Genomic DNA, 20715 nt, shown 5'->3' on the forward strand with positions numbered 1-20715 from the left:
TCAGCCTAAGTGGTACTTGGAGGCAGGGATGGTCCCTCCCCTTCTCCTCCAGAGCAGACTAGCTCAGTGTTGACCAGATGCAAACACTAGGCATGTCCTTTCTAAACACATAATAATCCATCTTTATCTGGGAGTTGCAGCATCTCTTCGTTGGTGTCTGAGATAGCATAAGGTTCTAAACATCTCGAGAGTCATTATTTGATATGCTAACAAAACCACATTTCATCCTGAATGCACTTCAGATTTCTCCCACAACACTGCTCAGTCTGATGACAGGATTTGTCAAAGCACCCCTTTGGGGCGGTGGCAGGAGATCCAGGGATGTGGTGCTGGCCTTTGAATCTAGAGGAACACTGCAGGCACTGGGCTATTCTGGATGGCAGAGACCAGCCTCATCTATTCTTCCAGCCCCTCAGTGGCTTCTCTGTGAAGAAGATAGCTCTCCCTGTTCCATTTTATTCCTTACTCGATCATCTGAATGTAAGGCAAAAACATTTTCTCCACAGAGGACACCGATCTCTCGGCAAGCGTCTCACACTGATAAACCACACTGCATTTGGAAATTTATGCCTATATCTGCAGCTCTGGCAAAATAAAACATGGCGCCACGGCCATTTACTCCCTAGCCATTCTTGCTAAAGACATTAGAATCTATTCAAATACATGGAGCTGAAGCCTTAAACTGATTGAATATATTACTTTCCTTACTAGGAAGACCCAGCAATCCAGCCATTTCACTTTCTCAGTCGTTTATATTTGTTATGGATGAGGCTTTAACTGCATCTGATCAACCCCATTTACCAATCAGGAATCCATAAGTAGCTGCACAGACATAACTTGGTAAACTGAATCCACTTCAGATGTACCAACTAGGCGAGTTGTTTGAGGAAATCCTAAAGGGGATAAATTCTATAATAAAATAACTTATCCCTTCTCAAAAGACCTGTCTTACCACAGAACTACATAAATTCAAAGTCAGAAACAATATCATTGGTAAGTACCCCTAGCCCCATCCAAAGACTGGTTCCCTCAACAGGGAACTTAGTCTTAGGTGTGCACACCCCAGCTATGATGACTCGCCCCTGCCCCAGGTGGCCCATCCTGTCCCCACACAGCCTGGGATATAAAAAGGCCAAACCTGAACTCAGGCAAAATTCACCACTCTGCAGCTCCACCCACTGCTTCTAGGGCTGTTCTGCGGAGCCAAACAGACATCTCAGTTCCTTCTCCACCCAGCAAATATCCAAGTCAGAAGGAATTCAACACTCTGTGCACAGTGCTGGCTTACTATAGCGACTGGCCCACATCCCTATGTTCTATCACCCTGCCCTTACTTCCCAAACTATACATAAAGCACTTGAAACCCTTTCTGGATGATGAAGTCTACTCCTTGCTGTGATAAGAGAATGATGAATGCCCACCCTAATCTCACAATGTAATTTTATCATCACAAACTGGGACTTTCTCTGCCAGCCTAATCACTGATACGACTGACCTCACTAAAAGTGAAAATCATCATTATTAGCAGATGCCTGCCAACACTTATATGGCTCATACCCACAAACTGTATTTTTTCCTAAGGGAAAAATAAATGTGTTTATTTTTCAAATATTTTATCTTCGCAGTATTGCTGAGAAGTGACATGGCTGAAAATTAGGCATTCTATGAGTTTTTACTGAGTTCTTAACGAGTGCTTCATAACACTTGCTTGAAAACATTCCAGAATAAAACTCCTATGTCTATGTGCTGTGGCAGTGTGCCCAAACCCTTCTACCATGAGCACCCCTTCTACTGTGAGGACCCTGTCAAAGAACACCTGTAAATGGCACCCCTCTTCATCCTCCACAGGTAGCCATCCTGCTAACAGTCCTGTTGATGGTAGAGAATTTCCTAACAACTAAACCTAATAGGAACTTGGGAATACCTTTAAATAAAACATGAATTTTATTGAGCGCATCAGCATCTGCACACATTTGAGAAACAGGAGTGTAAATGCATGTGTGTGCAAGGGAAGTTTGCCCCATCTGCATGAGGCCCCAAATCACATTATAAAGCTCCCACATGACACCTCTGTGACCCCCTGAGTTTCTAGCAGTATGTGGGGCAGGACGCTGATGTTCATAATCAGCCACTGCCTGTGGGTCTGAACTCACCTACAGGCTTGGCATGCAGGAAGGTGACTATGCATTCAGGCATCATGGTTCTGTGTCAGATTCTGCATGTCTGACTGAGAATGGGCTCTACCCACCACTTGGCTGATGAAGGAGATCCATTTGCTTCTGCCAATCAGCAGCACAGATCTTCTGAACTCCTTGTTTCTGCCAGGAAAAGCCCAGAACTCTCTGTTCCCAATGCTAATCAGTAACGAGAAACAGAACAGTCAGAGTATTCCCTGATGGAGACAGGGATCCTCTCTTCCTGATGTCAATTTTATCCGTGTTATCAAGCCAGACCTTCAGAAGACTGTGTACTCTGTATTAGTCTGGCTTATCATCAAATTACCTTATAGAACTGCATTTTGGCACTAAGCCATTGGCATATACTAAAGACCTTGGATGAAGCAATTGGAAAAACTTATGGTGGTATTTACTGTCAGACATTGTCAAAAAAGTGGTCCAGGCTCACACAACTCCCTTTTTGAGAACTCACTGGAGGAAGGCATCTCCAGTCTCCATACCAGAAACACCTAGTATTACTCATGAAAATCTGCCTTATTTTCATCTCTCCTGCACAGATGGGTGTGTACTCCCTTCATTTGGATGTTAGGAAGCCCCAGGGCCTGCTCTAGAATTGCACGGAAACATACTCGGTGTGTGTTTTGAGTATTAACCTTGCTGCAGCTTTATTAATTCATTTACATTTTTTCCTTCACCCGCACATTGTCATCCATTCATTAACTGGCACTACACATTCCTGAAAGTCACCTTTCCATGAATGAGACAGAAAGAATTATCTTAAAATAAAAAGTCAGGTAATCATCATTTGGTTACAAATCTGAGGACCGATGAGTAACATTCCAAGTACGTTCCTGCAGGGAAACTGAGCATTTACAGACCTTACGGGATTGTAGCAGGAGAAGTCAAGTGCATCTATTGCCACGTTTTGAAGTTAGAGGGAAAAACAGGGGCTGGAGTAGACGGCAGGGCTCATGGGTGGCATAAACCCTAGGCCACTTCAGGGCCATAATGTCACGGCTCAAAACAACCTTCCACCTAACTGGGGTCTTCTCTGGGCATTCAGAGCATCTGACATTTCCCACCGTTCCCTTTCTACCAATATTTTTGAGCCAAAGAAGAGCAGGAGCAGCACAGAGCCAGCGGCCATGCCTAGGACTCATCTCCTGCTGAGAGCTCCTCGGGTCAGGCTTCCACTGCCCAAGGCACCGCCCCAACCCACTCCACAGCAAGGACACACTCACTGCCTAACACCATCAGCCTCAGATCAAAGGGGTTTGGCTCCGGTTCTTTGGGACTCGGTTTATGTTTCTAAATCCCCGTGGCACCATGTTTCATGAGTTGTGCGAGTGCTGGAGTGCATGAGGGAGGGCAGGGGTGTCTTTCCCTCTTCTGGAGATTAAAACAATCCATCTGCAAGTGGTGCAGGAGGCTGCAGAGAAACAGCAGCAATAATCCAGCACCCAGCCAGGGGCTGGGCTCCCCTGCTCATTCTACGTGGCTGCAGGCCTCCTGGTACCCAAGCGTAGCCTGGCAACGAGGACTCCATCCAGGATGCATGTCCCACTCTGCCAGGTGCTGCCTCTACCCTCAGGCCACCCTGCTGCTGCTCCAAGTCAGAGGGACTCCAAGGACTCATCAGTCTCCAGAGCCAACACACCACCGGCAAGAGACAAGGTCTGACAACGAAGCCCTTGGCTCTCCTCTAGGAGAACTTAATGGACAATCCGAGCACACACTTACCCTCTTCTCAGTCTGTTTTTAAATAATAGACTTATTTGCCAATGCCAATGAACTAGGAGTTTTCACCCACAAACAAAGATTTCTTCATTCCAGAAGCCCTGGTGATGCTGGCCCCCAGCTGCTGAGTGACAGCTGGGTCACGGTCCCTCTCTGGAGGTGGAATAGGTGTTGGCTGGTCCTAAACCCCACCCTCCTCCCTATATCTGGCACCAGACCCACCCCACTGTTCGCAGTCCCCACTCTAGGGGTGTTTGAACAACAGAAGGATCTTGACAAATACTTGGGGACAGAGGGAAACAGCCTGCTTACATTCCCTTTCTCTCTCTTAATCAATGTATTTTTTTTAAAGCATCCTATCAAACTTTACTTCTGTAGTAACCAAAATTTCCCTTATCCCTTGTGTCACAGGTGTGAATAGTCACAATTTATTTTATAGATAAGGAAACTGAGGCCCAGAGAGGCGAAATGGATGCCTAGGTATACACAGATACTCGAGGGAAGAGCTGGAGTTGAACTCAGCCTTTGAGACTGCAAAGCCCAGGGTCTTCCCAGTACATCACACTGCTTTTCATCATACATGGTTATTAGGGCAGCATGAACATTTGACAGGCCTCCAGCAACGAACTGCTCCATAATACATAATGTTAAGAAGATCTTAACAAAAGAAAACTCTCCATCTTAGGCAGAAGAACCATGGGGACACAGGTGATTCTGGCGATGCTATCTGCCTGCTGTGAAAATGCGCGAAGCCCCTCTACAGTCTCTGGTGAGGACAATTTCAACAGCATTATGGATCAATTTTGAAATTCAACTGACATTTGTTTCCCCTATTGAGAATTTGCCCAAACTAAGGCTGTTTTATTAAGACTCAACAGATACTATATAATTAATTCAGGGGCTGTTGTTCTAGCAGATGGAATAACAGGAAGGTTTGGGCTTTGGTTTCTTTTTTTTTTTTTAATAAAACTAACACTGTTTCATGAGTTGGGGGAAAAGTAATAAACATGTCTTTTAAATGGATCTGTTCATTCTATAAGAATCTCTTAAATACAGTAATAAAAAGTGACGGTGACCCATAATTGCAAGGGAAATTTTACCAGCCTTCATGATTCCCTATGATTCCATCCAAAGTGTATAACACAACCCAGAATGACTTTGCTCCTTGGTCTGAAAGCACAGGGTGCTGGTGGCTCCTATAGGAGCCAGAGGAAGCCGGACGCTTAAACCCACACTGTGGCCACCTCCCCAGGCAAAGATAGAGCCACTAGAGGTCCCTGGCAGGGCTGAGCTGAGAAGAAACTGAGCTTTCCTGGGCACATGCCACAGGCCAACTCCCTATGCTGTGCTCAGTTGCTTCAGTCATGTCCAACTCTTTGCTACCCTATGGACTGTAGCCCGCCAGGCTCCTCTGTCCATGGGATTCTCCAGGAAAGAATACTGGAGTGGGCTGCCATGCCCTCCTCCAGGGGATCTTCCGGACCCAGGGATCAAATCCACATCTCTCGTGTCTTCTGCGTTGGCACGTGGGTTCTTTACCACTAAGGCCACGGCCAGATCCAACTCCCTGGCTCTCAGCAAACATGAGCTCGCGCAATCGTTTTTTTTGTTTTGTTTTTGTTTTAATGTATTTATTTGGGACTACACTAAGTCTTTGTTGCTGCACACAGGCTTTCTCAAATTGCAGCTAGTGGGGGTTGCTCTCTACTTGCAGTGCCTGGGCTTCTCATGAGGGGGCTTCTCCTGTCGTGGAGCATGGGCTCTAGGGCGCTCGGGCTGCAGTAGCTGTGGCTTGTGGGCTCCGTAGTTGCAACTCCTGGGCTCTAGAGCACAGGCTCAGTAGTTGCAGTACACAGGCTCAGCCGCTCTACGGCATGTGGGATCTTTCTGAATCAGGTATCAAACGTGTGTCTCCTGCAATGGCAGGAGGATTCTTTGCCACTGGATCTCACTCAATCTTCACAAATGCCCACCAGACAGATATCACCAGCCTAGATAAGTCAAATTTTTGCAGTGGATGTCTCAGTTCACAGGGAAGTCGAGATTTGAACTCAAGACCTTTAAACTCTTTTTATTTCCTCCAACCCTTTCAATGCCCACAGGACTCTGTGAGAAGACACAGTACCTTCTACTTTAGCCCTTTTTGCTTTTCATTCTGAGCCTCCCCTCCCCATCCCTGATGGTTAGAAGGCCCATTTAAGTCCATTGGTTTTATTGAAGTGATATTCATACCTCATTGATTAAACTGTAACCACTGGGCTTCAAAGTTTTCATTTTTCCTTCCTTTTGAGGAAAACATAGACAGATTCTATTAACATGCAGCCAGAAATCATGATAGCTTGGCTATCAGAAGGTAAAGACCTCAAGGGCCACCTGGTCTGCCCCTTTTATTTCAGAGGTAGGCAAAGAGAAGTCAAGAAATGCCACGTGATTTGCCTTAAGTTGCACATTTTAAGAGTGGCAGAGTCCTGTCCACCTAGGTCTCCCTCCAGGGAAAACCACCTTTCCAGGCCAAAGGCCTGGATGGATTAACAGGTCAATATGAGTTAGAAATGCTAAGAGAGGGCTTCCCTGGTGGCTCCATGGTAAAGAATCTGTCTGCCAATGCCGGAGACATGGGTTTGATCCCTGGTCTGGGAAGATCCCACATGCCACAGAACAACTAAGCCCGTGCACCACAGCTACTGAGCTTGGGCTCTAGAGCCCAGGAGCCCCAGCTACTGAAGCCCACGTGCCTAGAGCCTGTGCTCTGCAACGAGAGAAGCCCCCACACCACAAGTCGAGAGTAGCCCCTGCTTGCCACAACTAGAGAAAAGTCTGCCCAGCAGTGAAGACCCAACACAGTCAATTGTAAATATTTTTTTAAAGAAATGCTAAGAAAAAGCAGCCACAACAGCAAAACTAATGAGACAACATAGAAGCCCACCAATAGGGGAATAAGTGGATAAGTTAAAGTAAGAGAGTAAAATCAGTTCAGTTTGTTCACTCAGTCATGTTCAACTCTTTGTGACCCCATGGACTGCAGCACACCAGGCTTGCTTGTCCATCACCAACTCCCAGAGCTTGCTCAAACTCATGTCCATCAAGTCGGTAATGCCATCCAACCATCTCATCCTCTGTTGTCCCCTTCTCCTCCTCCCTTCAATCTTTCCCAGCATCAGAGTCTTTTCCAGTGAGTCAGTTCTTTACAACAGGTAGCCAACTTACTAGAGTTTAGGCTTCAGTCCTTCCAATGAATATTCAGGACTGATTTCCTTTAGGATTGACTGCTTTGGTCTCCTTGCCATCCAAGGGACTCTCAAGAGTCTTCTCCAACACCACAGTTCAAAAGCAACAATTCTTTAGAGTCCAACTCTCACATCCATACATGACTACTGGAAAAACCATAGCTTTAACTAGACGGACCTTTGTCATCAAAGTAATATCTGTTTTTTAATATGCTATCTAGGTTGATCATAGCTTTTCTTCCAGGGAGCAAGCATCTTTTAATTCCATGGGTGCAGTCACCATCTGAACTGATTTTGGAGCCCAAGAAAATAAAATCTCTCACTCTTTCCATTGTTTCCCCATTTATTTGCCATGAGGTGATGGGACTGGATGTCATGATCTTAGTTTTCTGAATGTTGAGTTTTAAGCCAACTTTTTCACTCTCCTCTTTCACTTTCATCAAGAGGCTCTTTAGTTCTTTGCTTTCTGCCATAAGGGTGGTATCAACTTTGTATCTGAGGTTAGTGATATTCCTCCCAGCAATCTTGATTTCAGCTTGTGCTTCAGCCAGCACAGAATTTCTCATGAGGAACTCTGCATGTAAATTAAATAAGCAGGGTAACAATATACAGCCTTGCCATACTCCTTTCTAGATTTGGAACCAGTCTGTTGTTCCATGTCCAGTTCTAACTGTTGCTTCTTGACCTGCATACAGACTTCTTCGGAGGCAGGTCAGGTGGTCTGGTATTCCCATCTCTTTCAGAATTTTCCACATTTTGTTGTTTTCCACACAGTCAAAGGCTTTAGTGTAGTCAATAAAGCAGAAGTAGATGTTTTTCTAGAACTCTCTCTCTCTTGCTTTTTCAATGATCCAATGGATGTTGGCAATTTGATCTCTGGTTCCTCTGCCTCTTCTAAATCCAGCTTGAACATCTGAAAGTTCACAGTTCACATACTGTTGCAACCTGGCTTGGAGAATTTTGAGCATTACTTTGGTAGCATGTGAGATGAGTGCAATTGTGCAGTAGTTTGAACATTCTTTGGCACTGCCTTTCCTTGGGATTGCAATGAAAACTGGCCTTTTCCAGTCCTGTGGCCAATGCTGAGTTTTCCAAATTTGCTGGCATATTGAGTGCAGCACTTTCACAGCATCATCTTTCAGGATTTGAAATACCTCAACTGGAATTCCATCACCTCCACTAGCTTTGTTCGTAGTGATGATTCCTAAGGCCCATTTGACTTCGCATTCCAGGAGGTCTAGTTCTAGGTGGGTGATCACACCATGGTGGTTATCTGGGTCATGAAGATCTTTTTTGTAAAGTTCTTCTGTGTATTCTTGCCACCTCTTCTTAATATCTTATGCTTCTGTCAGGTCCATACTGTTTCTGTCCCCTACTGTGCCATCTTTGCATGAAATGTTTCATTGGTATCTTTAATTTTCTTGAAGAGATCTCTAGCCTTTCACCTTCTATTGCTTTTGTCTATTTCTTTGCAACGTTCACTTAAAAAGGCTTTCTTATCTTTCCTTGCTACTCTTTGGAACTCTGCATTCAAGCAGGTATATCTTTCCTTTTCTCCTTTGCCTTTCACTTCTTTTCTTTTCTCAGCTACTTGTAAGGCCTCCTCAGACAACCATTTTGCCTTTTTGCATTTCTTTTTCTTGGGGATGGTCTTGATCACTGCCTCCTATACAATGTCACAAACCTCCATCCATAGTTCTTCAGGCGCTCTATCAGATTTAATCCCCTGAATCTGTCATTTCCACTGTATAATCATAAGGGATTTGATTTAGGTCATACCTGAATGGTCTAGTGGTTTTCCCTACTTTCTTCAAGTTAAGTCTGAATTTGGCAATAAGGAGTTCATGATCTGAGCCACAGTCAGCTCCCAATCTGGTTTTTGCTGACTGTATAGAGCTTCTCCATCTTTGGCTGCAAAGAATATAATCAATCTGATTTCGGTGTTGACCATCTGGTGATGTCTATGTGTAGAGTCTTCTCTTGTGCTGTTGGAAGAGGGTGTTTGCTATGACCAGTGCCTTCTCTTGGCAAAACTGTTAGCCTTTGCCCTTCTTCATTCTGTACTCCAAGGCCAAATTTGCCTGTTACTCCAGGTATCTCTTGACTTCCTACTTTTGTATTCTAGTCCCGTATAATGAAAAGAATGTCTTTTTTGGGTGTTAGCTCTAGAAGGTCTTGTAGGTCTTCATAGAACATTCAACTTCAGCTTCTTCAGCATTACTGGTTGGGGAATAAACTTGGATTACTGTGATACTGAATGGTTTGCCTTGGAAAGGAACAGGGATCATTCTGTCGTTTTTGAGATTGCACCCAAGAACTGCATTTCGGACTCTTTTGTTGACTATGAGGATTACTCCATTTCTTCTAAGGGATTCTTGCCCACAGTAGTAGATATAATGGTCATCTGAGTTAAATTCACCCATTCCAGTCCATTTTAGTTCACTGATTCCTAAAATGTCAATGCTTACTCTTGCCATCTCCTGTTCAACCACTTTCAATTTACTTTGATTCATAGACATAACATTCCAGGTTCCTAGGCAATATTGTTCTTGACAGCATCGGATTTTACTTCTATCACCAGTTACCTCAACAACTGGGCACTGTTTTTGCTGGTACATTGTTAGTACAATGGAGCATCCCACTATAAAGACATTAACTATATCAACAAACAAAAACCCTTAAAAACAATTTTCAGTGAAATAAACACGTTAAAGAAAACATACATCTCTGTTGCACAATAAAGAACAGTGTTTATAGATATGCACATATGACATGAAAGCATAAGAATGTGAAGAGAAATGCATGTAAATGAAATGGTCACCTTCAGAGAAAAGAAAATGGGAAAGAGGGACCAAGAAGGGGCCCCAGGGCGATTTCAGTCTTGCATCTGATGTTTTATTTCCTGAAAATAAGCAAACAGGCAAAGGCAGCCAGAGATGAAAGATAAAACTTTCAACTTGATCTAACTTCAAAGCAGATAGGCTGAGTTACAGCAGGAGTGAACCAATATTTGAATTAACAGGGCTTGGCTTCTTCTCTGGCAGAACTGACTCAGAAAATTTAAAAATCAATACTCTAAATTTTTAAAAATACTAACTATTGTATCGTCGTAATCAAGAAAGTGAAGAAGAGATGGCCAGAGATGAGAGGCTGATGTGGCTGGACTGTAAGGTGAATGTCTAGTGCAGAAAGTGGTTATTTTGAGCAAGAGTATCTATTCCTATAAAGGGGAAATAATGATTCTTAAACTACATGCGAAGGCAAAGGTGAGAGGGAGTAATCAAGCAGACCAAACATGAGGGAACCTGGAAAAAACTATGAGGATGTTTCCCACAAACCAGACCAGCCGCCTCTGAGAATCAAGGGATCAGATAGGATGAAAAGATCCTTAAACCCTGAAAAATTCCCAAGGCCCTGTGAATGCAAGTCAGAAACTCCTTTTGGAGTGAGGTTAAATTCCCCATCAAGAGGAAAGCTATGGAGATTTAAGATTTCTATTGAACCTATCAGGTAAAACTTCAGATTAATCTAGAGGGAAAAAAATTCTCCTAAAGAAAAAGTTTAGAAATAAGCAACCTTGCCTCCCCCAGGCACCCTTTCAAATTCTGACAAAACACGTTGCTGTGATAGTTCATGGGCCTCTGGTTCCAGAAACACAACTGAAACACAGGAAGGCCTCTATCCTTTCGAGTTTTAGAATTTTCACCTGAAAACAGTGCAGGATCCTTTGGCGAGGATTTGAGCTTGTCAGGATCTTGGTATAATAGATTGGAAGTCAAAGGGCAAGGTTTTTCTTCTTTTATTCTATTGAAGTGAACAGCATGAGCGAAAGGGGCCCCTGCCTTTCGAAGCTTTATTTTTATCTGGAGATCAATTTCTACAACTTCATATTCTGCTCTGAAAATCACCAGAATCATCTGAGATTTAGTCATAGCCAGGCTGCTCTGGAGGAACAATGATCAGTATTCACTCCAGAAGGAAAAACATTATCCTTTAAACCAACACCTGCACACTTGACCTAAAACATTTCCCTATTCCACATTAAAAGAACCCACTTGTCTCAAAAACTCTCCCATGATAAATCTCCTTCAGTCGTTTTCCCTAAAATGGTTTGTCTCATCAAGTAGAAATTCCTACCCAAATAAGTCAGTGGGTTCTTTCCTGAGTAGACTATGGTTATAGGATGAAACCTTGATTCATCTGCATTACAACACTTGAGGACATCTTCAGGTAATCAGAATTTTATATTAAAGTGATGTATTGATTGTACACATAAATTACCTTCTCAATCCCCCAGTACCACCACTACAACAACCTTGTTTGGCAAAAGCATTATAAATAAGCTCCAATTTTCTTTTTTAAAAAGGACTGGTCCAGAAGTTCTGCAACCTCTTGTTAGCAATCATTTCTCTTCTTATTCATTTCATCTCCTCCCTCAAAGCAATACCTTTTATTTTTGTACCATAGTATTGCGGTCCAACTTATTATTTCTTTTTTCCCCCTCCAGGCCCTTTGGATAACCTTCCCCATTAGCCACCTGACTCCACAGGAAAAGAGCATCTTTGTGACAGCAACTTCAGCGTCACACTGAAGGGGATGCCAGTCAGCTAAGACTGGGGGTGCCCTGATCCATGGTCCACAGACACTGAATGAGGCCAAGCGGTAGTAAACTGTCACCTCAACTAAAATAGACCTATGTAACTTATGTAAACACTTGAGATTGACATTGTATGGATTTCTCAGTTTTCTAGACCAACTCTTCTCACTTTCACACCCCAACCAGCCCACTTGCTCCTGCTTCCCACCTTGCCCCATCAACCCCAGTACAGACATACTCTGTGCCAGTATAAGAGCTTGGATAGATGACTAATGACTTGTAATTCTGAGTGTCCCAAGAAAGACCTTCCTTAGTGTGGTCCCTAAACATCAGCACTTATAACTGTTGAATGAACATGAAAAGCCTGAACCTTTTCAGCCCTGATAATGAGGATGTGGGGTGTGATGCTACAATTGCCTAGAGTAAGACAGGTTGGCTCTAATCTAGCCCAGGAGCTCCAGTTAGCATTACAATTGTGAAGGCTTCCCAAAAGGAATACAAGATGAAAGAAAGAGAACCTGAGTGGGAAGGGAGAGAAGCAACAGGGAGAGGCAGCCAAACAGGAGGAGGAAGGAATGGAAAAGATCCATTATTGACTGAAAAAACACTCAAGGAACACTCGCTATCTGCCAGACACATTAACTCATTCAGTCCTCTCAGTGCTCTCATTGTTGCCATTTCCAGATGGGAAAGTCTTAGGATCAGAGAGGTTAAGCAACTTGCCTAGAATCACACAGCTAACACCTGGCAGAGTCAAGTTCTGAACTTGGAGGATCTGACTGAAAACCCCAGGACCCCATACTGCACTTACCGAAGAATATGCCACAGAATAGACTAATTTTGCTGGATACATGATAGATGTGGGGTGAAAAAAATAATAGCAAAAACATGTGGTCAAAGGCAAATTTAACAAATGGTAAGATAAATGGGCTTCTTTGCTAAAAGACTTCTCAGAGCTTTTAAATTGCTAACAAGCACTGCAACTCTCCAAGAGACAAACAGAGCATATGTGTGTCCCCAGCGGATTGGTGCAGGGACTGTTTTTGCGGGGAAGCCATCTTGCTGGACCAGATGTCACTTTCAGAAGCATAAACCACACGTCTGCTCCACACCCACTGTGTGTGTGCAGGTTTGCTGGGGGCTGGTGGAGGGAACGTGCCAAAAGGCAACAGCGGCAGAGGCCACCCCGAACTCTGGAATCTCCCCAGAGCCCTCCAGGCTCAGCCTCCTGCAGAGGTCCCCCCAAGGGCCTCTACTCCTCCTGTGCACAGAAGGCAGGAGGCTATTTGCCACTGCCAGCTGCCCCCTCCCACCTCCCAGCAGGGCCTCTATCTTTGCGGACTTCACACGGGAAATTTCTCACCTGAGTGAATAATCATTGCCTTCAATTCTGAATTCCTCTCTGGCCCTTCTGTGAGAAGATTTGGCATTAAGTCATTAATAATCAAAAAAGGATAGACTACTTTACCCAAATCTCAGAAAGAATTCTCAGAAAAGCCTGAAGGTGATGGCTATTATACTCCCCTGACAGAAGCATTACTGATTCTCTTAAAGATAACATGCGGAAGATATATTCAGTCTTGCAGAAGTCCTCCAGGCGAGGCGCTTTTCTTCTAACTACCTTGGAGTTGTATGTAGTAAGTGCCTGCTCTATGAAGCCCTGTTGTTCAAAGTTCAGTAAATATCCATCAGGAGGGAGAGCAATTACAGGGAAGTTAACTGTTTCTTGAGTATTATCTGCGTCCTCACTGTTCACACCAATACTTGAGATGGGAGCTTCAGGGTCTCTCCGAGGTCAACCTACAGAGCTGAATGGTTAAGTCTGACCACCAGTGACCAACGCCTAGGGATCCAAGGCAATGGAGAAGTTACCTAGAGTCCTGTGTGAAGGGCATCATTTAGAGGTGGGTCTTAGGTTCCAAATCACTGCTGTTGAGCCACCCAACTACATACAGTCTCTAAAACAGTGGTCCCCAACCCTTTTGGCACCAAGGACAAGTTTCCTGGAAGACAATTTTTCCACGGACCAGGGAGGGGGATGGTTTGCGGATGATTCAAGCACATCAAGAGCAAACTTAAGGAGATGGTGAAGAACGGGGAGCCCGGCATGCTACAGTTCACGGGGTCACAGAGTCGGACACAACTGAGCAACTGAACAGCAACAACCACAAGCACATTACATTTATTGTGAACTTTATTTCTAATCTACTCTGCCACTTATCTGACAGGAGGTACTGGACCATGGCCCGGAGACTGGGGACCCCTGCTCCAAAGTACAGCGCTCATGCTATTACTCCTCTGCTCCAAAACTTTCTATGGCTCCCCAATGCCAAGAAAACAAAGTCTAAAAGCATCAGGGAGAGCAGGGAGAGCATCAGTATGAAATGTCCTTTACAACCTGCCTTGAGTCCACCGATCTGGCTATACCCTACCAGAATCTCCTATGCACGGCCTTCCTTCCCCTTTTCTCTGCCTGTATTTCAAGCCCAATCCACACCCACCTCCATCGTGAAGCCTCTCTACCTCCGTCCCACAGCATCCTTGTCATCAGGCCCTCTAAAATGCCTTCCAGCAATTCCATTCCCATGAACCAAAAGTCCTCCCAACCACAAAACTGCCTGAACCACGTTGGAGGCTCTTTCAGTGTAGGAGGGAAAAGACTTTTCTCTGCAGCTGATGATCTCCACTGGAGTTCGGCAGGCCTCCTATTTTCCGGAAGATGAAGCGTTCGACCCCTTCCATGCCTATGGTTTATATTTTGCCAGCCCGTGTCAGCACTGCTACAGTAACCTCCCATTTTTATTGAGCGGTGCTCAGTGTAATTGATGACATCTGCTGGGGCTGATACTTTAAGTGAAGGCTTAAAGTCCTTCCTAAAGTCTCAGTCCTGCCACCGCCCACCGCCCACCCCACCCTACTCCACCCCAGCTCAGGATATAAATAGCCAATAGCAGCTACACCTGAGCTACAAAGTGGGGCTTCTCAGCAAAGGTCCTCAGTTATACCCAGAAAGTCATGAGGTTTTCTGTGAGGATTTATCTCAGCAGATCCAGTTCTCAAACCTGCAGAGCTGGAAAAAGAGGGAGCCATGGCAGGAAGACGCTGCACGGAGCAGCCAACTTTCTTTAGAGAGAAAAATCCTTGTCTGGGCTTTTTGGTTAAACAGATTTAAATAGTATGTTCAAAGGAAGCTATCACTTGTGTCATATATGTAGATATATCATTTATATACATCAGGTGACAAATATATGTAAATACGTGTGTAACCTATCCCAATGTGTACTAGTAAAAATTAAAATGCCTTTTCCTTCTTTGGTAAAGTTTTAATATCTGTTGGCAGGCCTTGAGGGAGAGTAAATCTGACATTTATTAACATTTGATCCTTACAGAACTAGAACCTAAGTCTTTTTCTGGGCTGGAAAGAATCAGTTCCCGGTCTCCACCACTTGTGTAGCTCCATAAGCAATATTATGAGCGTTTGCAGAAAGGCTCATTTAGCAGGTCTACACAGGGAACAGGTTGTTCTATATCTGAGTGTTCTTCCAACATGAAGGTGTAGCCTTTTAAGAAATTTTGACCATTTTTGATGGAAAACATCTAAATTACAAATACCTTCTGATGCTTTATTGTGATGATTCAGTCACTATAAAAGTTGTCAATTCTCCAAAGACTTTAAGAAGGCCAAGGGGAATGTACGGGCTACAGTACACAGATTCACAAATGGTTAGACATGACTGAGTGACAAACACATACACAAGAGGAATGTGAAAAGACGCCCATCACTGATGATTATCAGAGAAATGCAAATCAAAAGCACAATGAGGTACCGCCTCACACCAGTCAGAATGGCCATCATCAAAAGTCTATGAACAGCAAATGCTGGAGAGGGTGTGGAGAAAAGGGAACCCTTCTACATCATTGGCAGGAGTGTAAAAATGTAAACTGGTACAGCCACTATGGAGAGCATTATGGAATTCCCTCAAAAAAATAAAAACAAAGTTGTCATATGATTCAGCAATCTCACTTCTGGGCATAAATATGGGAAAAAAATGAAACTTATTTAAAAATAGACAGGCACCCCAATGTTCATAGCAGCACTATTTACAACAGCCAAGACATGGAAGCAACCTAAGTGTCCATAGATAGATGAATGAAGAAGATATGGTATGCACACACAGTGGAATACTACTCAGCCATAAAAAGAAGGACATAACACCATCTGCAGCAACGTGGATGGACCTAGAGATTATCATACTGAAAAGACAAGATTATACGATACCACTTATATTTGGAATCTAAAAAATAATACAAATGAACATAGTTACAAAGCAGAAACAGACTCACAGACATGGAAAACAGACATGATTACCAAAGGGGAAAGGATGGAGGACAGATAAATTAGGAATATGGCATTAACAGATACAAGTCACTATATGTAAAACAAATAAACAAGGATTTACTGTATAGCACAGGAGACTATATTTAAACCTTATAACAGCCTATAACGGAAAAGAACCAGAAAAAAATATTCATATCTAAGTATAATTCAACCACTTGGCTGTATACCTGAAACTAACACAATATTTTAAGTCAAATATACTTCAATTAAAATTTTTGTTTAATTTTTTAAACTGTTGATGTATGAGGCCCTTGAAGTCCACTAAGATGGTGGAGTTCACTGAGATGGTGCAGCCCAGACAGGGCCTCCGAAGAAAGCCTTCGCTGTCACCTGTCCACAGCACACACGTGCATGCCCACTAATCTCCCACCTATAGACTCACCCCACACACCTGCATCACAGCCTTTAACATATCACACTGCCGACTGAGCTATTTCCCCACTCCTCACTGTGAGCTCCTCCTGGAGGAGGAGCCAGAAATAAACAGACCACAGATTTTCCGTTTTATCCCAAGACTCGGCTTTGTGCTTGCACACACAGTGCTCGGTCAGTGAACATTTGAGAATGAATGAATGCATGCATGCATGTATGAAAGAACAAAGCGTGGCACTACTTGAGGGCGTAATGCACTAAATGTCTCTGTGGACATTTTAATGCCAATTTTGCTTACAAGACAACCAGAGTCCAGATGGAGTGACCTATTAAAGTGACAAAGGAGAGGGCAGAAAGGGGCACCTTCTATCATGTCACACATCAATGCCTTCCTTGACGTCTTTGTGTCAAGTTGACCACTGTGCTCACATCAAATACTCAAGCTACAGAAATGAAGCTGATTCTCAGAAGTGTGAATCTTTGAGACCTGGTAGGTAACATGTTCCCTCTGAGTTGCAGCATTTAATTGCATATACGTACTTAACACCATTTCAGCAGCAAGGTCTGTGCTAAGGGCAGCCACAAATGGAACAATAGGAACAGGGATGTGATTCACAGCAGGCCTTCGCTGCATCTTAAATAACTCCCAGGAGGACAGAGGTGGTGATTTACAATGGCCCTCAGAAGCCTGGCTTTGTGCTTGTAGGGTGAGTGGAAAGAGCCCTCTGAGGGCTAAAACCCAAGTGGCCAGTGAACTGCCTGTGAAACAAGCTTCTACTTAGAAACCATGAAGAAGTTATTTAAACAAAGGAAATATCAATGCCCTTGAAAGCCTCCTGAGATTGGCCTATTTCTAGACAAGAAAGTTTCATTTTTGTGGCTCATGTGAATTGGACAACATCTCTAGGCATGGTCAGTTCCATGAATGAAATCACTGGATTCAGCCCAACAATCCACCAGGTTAGTCTGATAAGCATTTGACTATTTTGTTTCTTTGTGTGTTTGTTTTCTAACAAAACCAGCCAATGATTATAGTGGCCAATTCAATAAAAACATTATTTAAATCTTAGACAATCTCAGACAAGTAACCAACTTGATAAAATAATTTCTATTACCCCAGTCTATTTAGTCCCCCAAACCTGGTAAAATAAGACAGCTAGCTGGCCTTTGTGGGAAGAGGAAGTTAGCAGGCCAAGAAGGAAAAACGAGATCGCATTTTTCCACGAAATATACAACAAGAAATAATGCATCCTTTACCTTGGTCAAAAGGCTTGTTGGGATTCCAGTTTCTGAAATAATCATCCTATATAAGGGAAAAAAATAGAAAACAAAAGTCAGACTTCAGGAAGTTTCTCATATAACTGCATAAAAACCTGCCTTTCCCCCCACCACCTCCCAAAACAAAGGAAAATGCTAAGGGTTCAAAAATTTTTCTAAGGCATTCACGTGCAATCAAAAGGAAAAACCAATACAGTATTGTAAAGTAAAATAAAGTAAAATTTAAAAAAAGTATCAATTGACTTTTCAAATTCTTGTCTTTCAAACTGTATGGATTATACACTAGGAAGAGTTAATACATTTCAGCCTAGTATGGAAACAGCACTGCTCTTCCTGGTTTGACAGATAAACCAAGACACCTTCTAAGTGCAAGATGTATTTGCTATCAATTATACCGCAGGTGATGCCTAGCTGTTCTCACTTGGGATTAAGCCTCTGGGTTTGTAACCGCTGATAATTCAACTGTCAACATTTCTCCCACACGGAGACACGTAACTTTGGTGCACAGTTCCAGCTTTCTAGCACTTCTCGAATCTAAAAGCAGAGGGTCATTCAAATGTGAGAATTAACCACTGGCATATATTCACCTTAATACCATTTGTTCTGGTTGTGTAGATAAAAAACAAAGGCTGGCCAATCTGGTTGATTCACAACCATGTCTTTCTTGCATGTAGCTTGCCTCAATTTATGCTCCAAGGCTAGACAGTTGATCACGTTGAAACTATGAGGGTCTAGGTCACTCACGGCTCCATCATCCTGTTAACCTCTTCCTCACTTCTAATAACCCTTCCCCTCCAAACCTTCACTATCCAGTTTCTCTTCTCTGTCAGCCTTCAGCCACTCCACTGCAGGTGAGCACACCCCCTCTGTCTGCTCCACTCAACTGTCTGCAGCATGCAGGGGCCCTGCCCATGGACAACAGCCCCACATCAATTTCAGGGCACGTGCCCCCATTCAGTTAATTTCCTCCTGAGTATACTCAAACGATTTGTGGGACATGTTTTTGGCTGGCACTCTGCATGCTGCAGTTCCAGAAAGCTGTCCAAAATGAGGCCTGGATTTCTCTTCTAGAAAAGCTCATTTACACCAAAGTACACAATTAGTTTCAACTATGGTCCATGCTCTCTCCTGTGACCATTTATCTCCCACACCATCTCTTTGCATTTTATTGGTCTCTGTGTCATTCAATTACCTGGCTTTATTAGATCCTTGTTGAGTTCACCTAAGCCCTTAAATAGATTTTAGGAAACTAGATTTAGAGTAAAGTCAGAACATTGCTTCTTGGGCAGTGATTCCATTTTCCAGGGCGTGAATAAACATGAACAGTTTCCTCTGGATCCTGGGGATTCAGCATTAAATCATGTTTAACTTCAAGGAATTGGTCCAATTTGCTCTGGCTTTAATTTTATGCCATAACTGGCCTTCTCAACCCACCTGGTTAGGAAATCTCTGAGGTTTACACCATGAAATAGCACTGAGAAAGTTTAAAAGAATCCCTCTGTCACATCTCTCTCCATGTATTATTTTAAATACAATCCTCATCTCTTGAATCATGTGGTTTGAACTCAGCAGCCAGTTAATGGTTCTCAGCTAAGGGCTGGATGATCAGTGGGAAATTTACTACCTGATTTCTCAGGTTGGATGGCCAATCTACTCTTAGCAAGTGAACATAAGCAAGTGACTTAGACATTCTGTGGAGAAGGCAATGGCACCCCACTCCAGTACTCTTGCATGGAAAATCCCATGGATGGAGGAGCCTCCTGGGCTGCAGTCCATGGGGTCGCTAAGAGTCAGACATGACTAAGCAACTTCACTTTGACTTTTCACTTGCATGCATTGGAGAAGGAAATGGCAACCCACTCCAGTGTTCTTGCCTGGAGAATCCCAGGGACGGCGAGCCTGGTGGGCTGCCGTCTCTGGGGTCGCACAGAGTCGGACACGACTGAAGCGACTTAGCAGCAGCAGCAGACATTCTGCTGTTGACAAGGGGAAGAAAAGAGACAACATAAGATGAACTCATCCTCACTATTGGAGAAAAAAATAACAAAATCTCCAACCTTCCAGCTGTGGTCCATAAGCGCCCTCTGATAAGGATGGCATCATCTGTTTTCAGTTTGAAGTCATGTGAACTATTTTCTACTTGAACATGCTGCTTTAATACATGGAAATCCTTGGAAGCTTAGGCTGTGAGTCCGACAGGGAAGGACTAAAGCCAAAGACAAGTTCCTCTGCTTTAACTTCACATGTCACATTCTCTTTGATGTCCAAGTAAGGTTTGAGCCAGTCTCAGGAACTGAATATTTCCTAACAATTTCAACATATGTTGTAACTTGGATGGAATGTGAAGTATTCTACTGGACCTTGTCACTTTTCCAAGCTAACTATAATTGCCATTTTTGCATGTTTCTTGGGGAAAGTCAGAGATTTCAAGATGAAACTTCTGCTACTACTAAGTCACTTCAGTCGTGTCCGACTCTGTGCGACCCCATAGACGGCAGCCCACCAGGCTCCGCCATCCCTGGGATTTTCCAGGCGAGAACACCGGAGTGGGTTGCCATCTCCTACAAGTGGCTATCTGCATGAGAATACTTAAAACTCATCACACATGTAATAATACTGCCTAATTGCTGCCCCAAATGTGAAAGTACACCTTGAGTTAAAGCTCATTATGCAGAACGAGTCTCTCTAACAGCCTCTCGCCCAGCAAGGCCAAGTGGGGAAGGAGAATGACTTCCTGCCTCTGATTGCCTTCACCCTGCCTTAGGAAAGCAGATGGCAGACCCCAACGAGCCAGCAGTGCAGACAACCTTGGTTGTGACCCCTTTGGCTCTAGTTGAGAGACAGGCACCAGAGCCCACTTGGGGGTTGGTCGATGAGCACGGGGAGGGGAGTCCCTACTAGGCATGGCCATAGTGAGGTCCAGACATA

General features: G+C 43.7%; 1 protein-coding gene across 1 annotated transcript in view; it reads right to left on the bottom strand.

The window, feature by feature from the left end:
* The window catches only part of SPOCK1 (SPARC (osteonectin), cwcv and kazal like domains proteoglycan 1), a 591932-nt gene that overhangs the window by 325968 nt on the left and 245249 nt on the right, over positions 1 to 20715 (bottom strand). Inside the window, exon 3 of the mRNA XM_069592146.1 lies at positions 17767 to 17812. Coding sequence (XP_069448247.1) covers positions 17767 to 17812 — 46 coding nt within the window. The remainder of the gene's footprint in view (positions 1 to 17766; positions 17813 to 20715) is intronic.

Source organism: Ovis canadensis, chromosome 5, assembly GCF_042477335.2.
Source record: "Ovis canadensis isolate MfBH-ARS-UI-01 breed Bighorn chromosome 5, ARS-UI_OviCan_v2, whole genome shotgun sequence".
Lineage (NCBI taxonomy): Eukaryota > Metazoa > Chordata > Mammalia > Artiodactyla > Bovidae > Ovis > Ovis canadensis.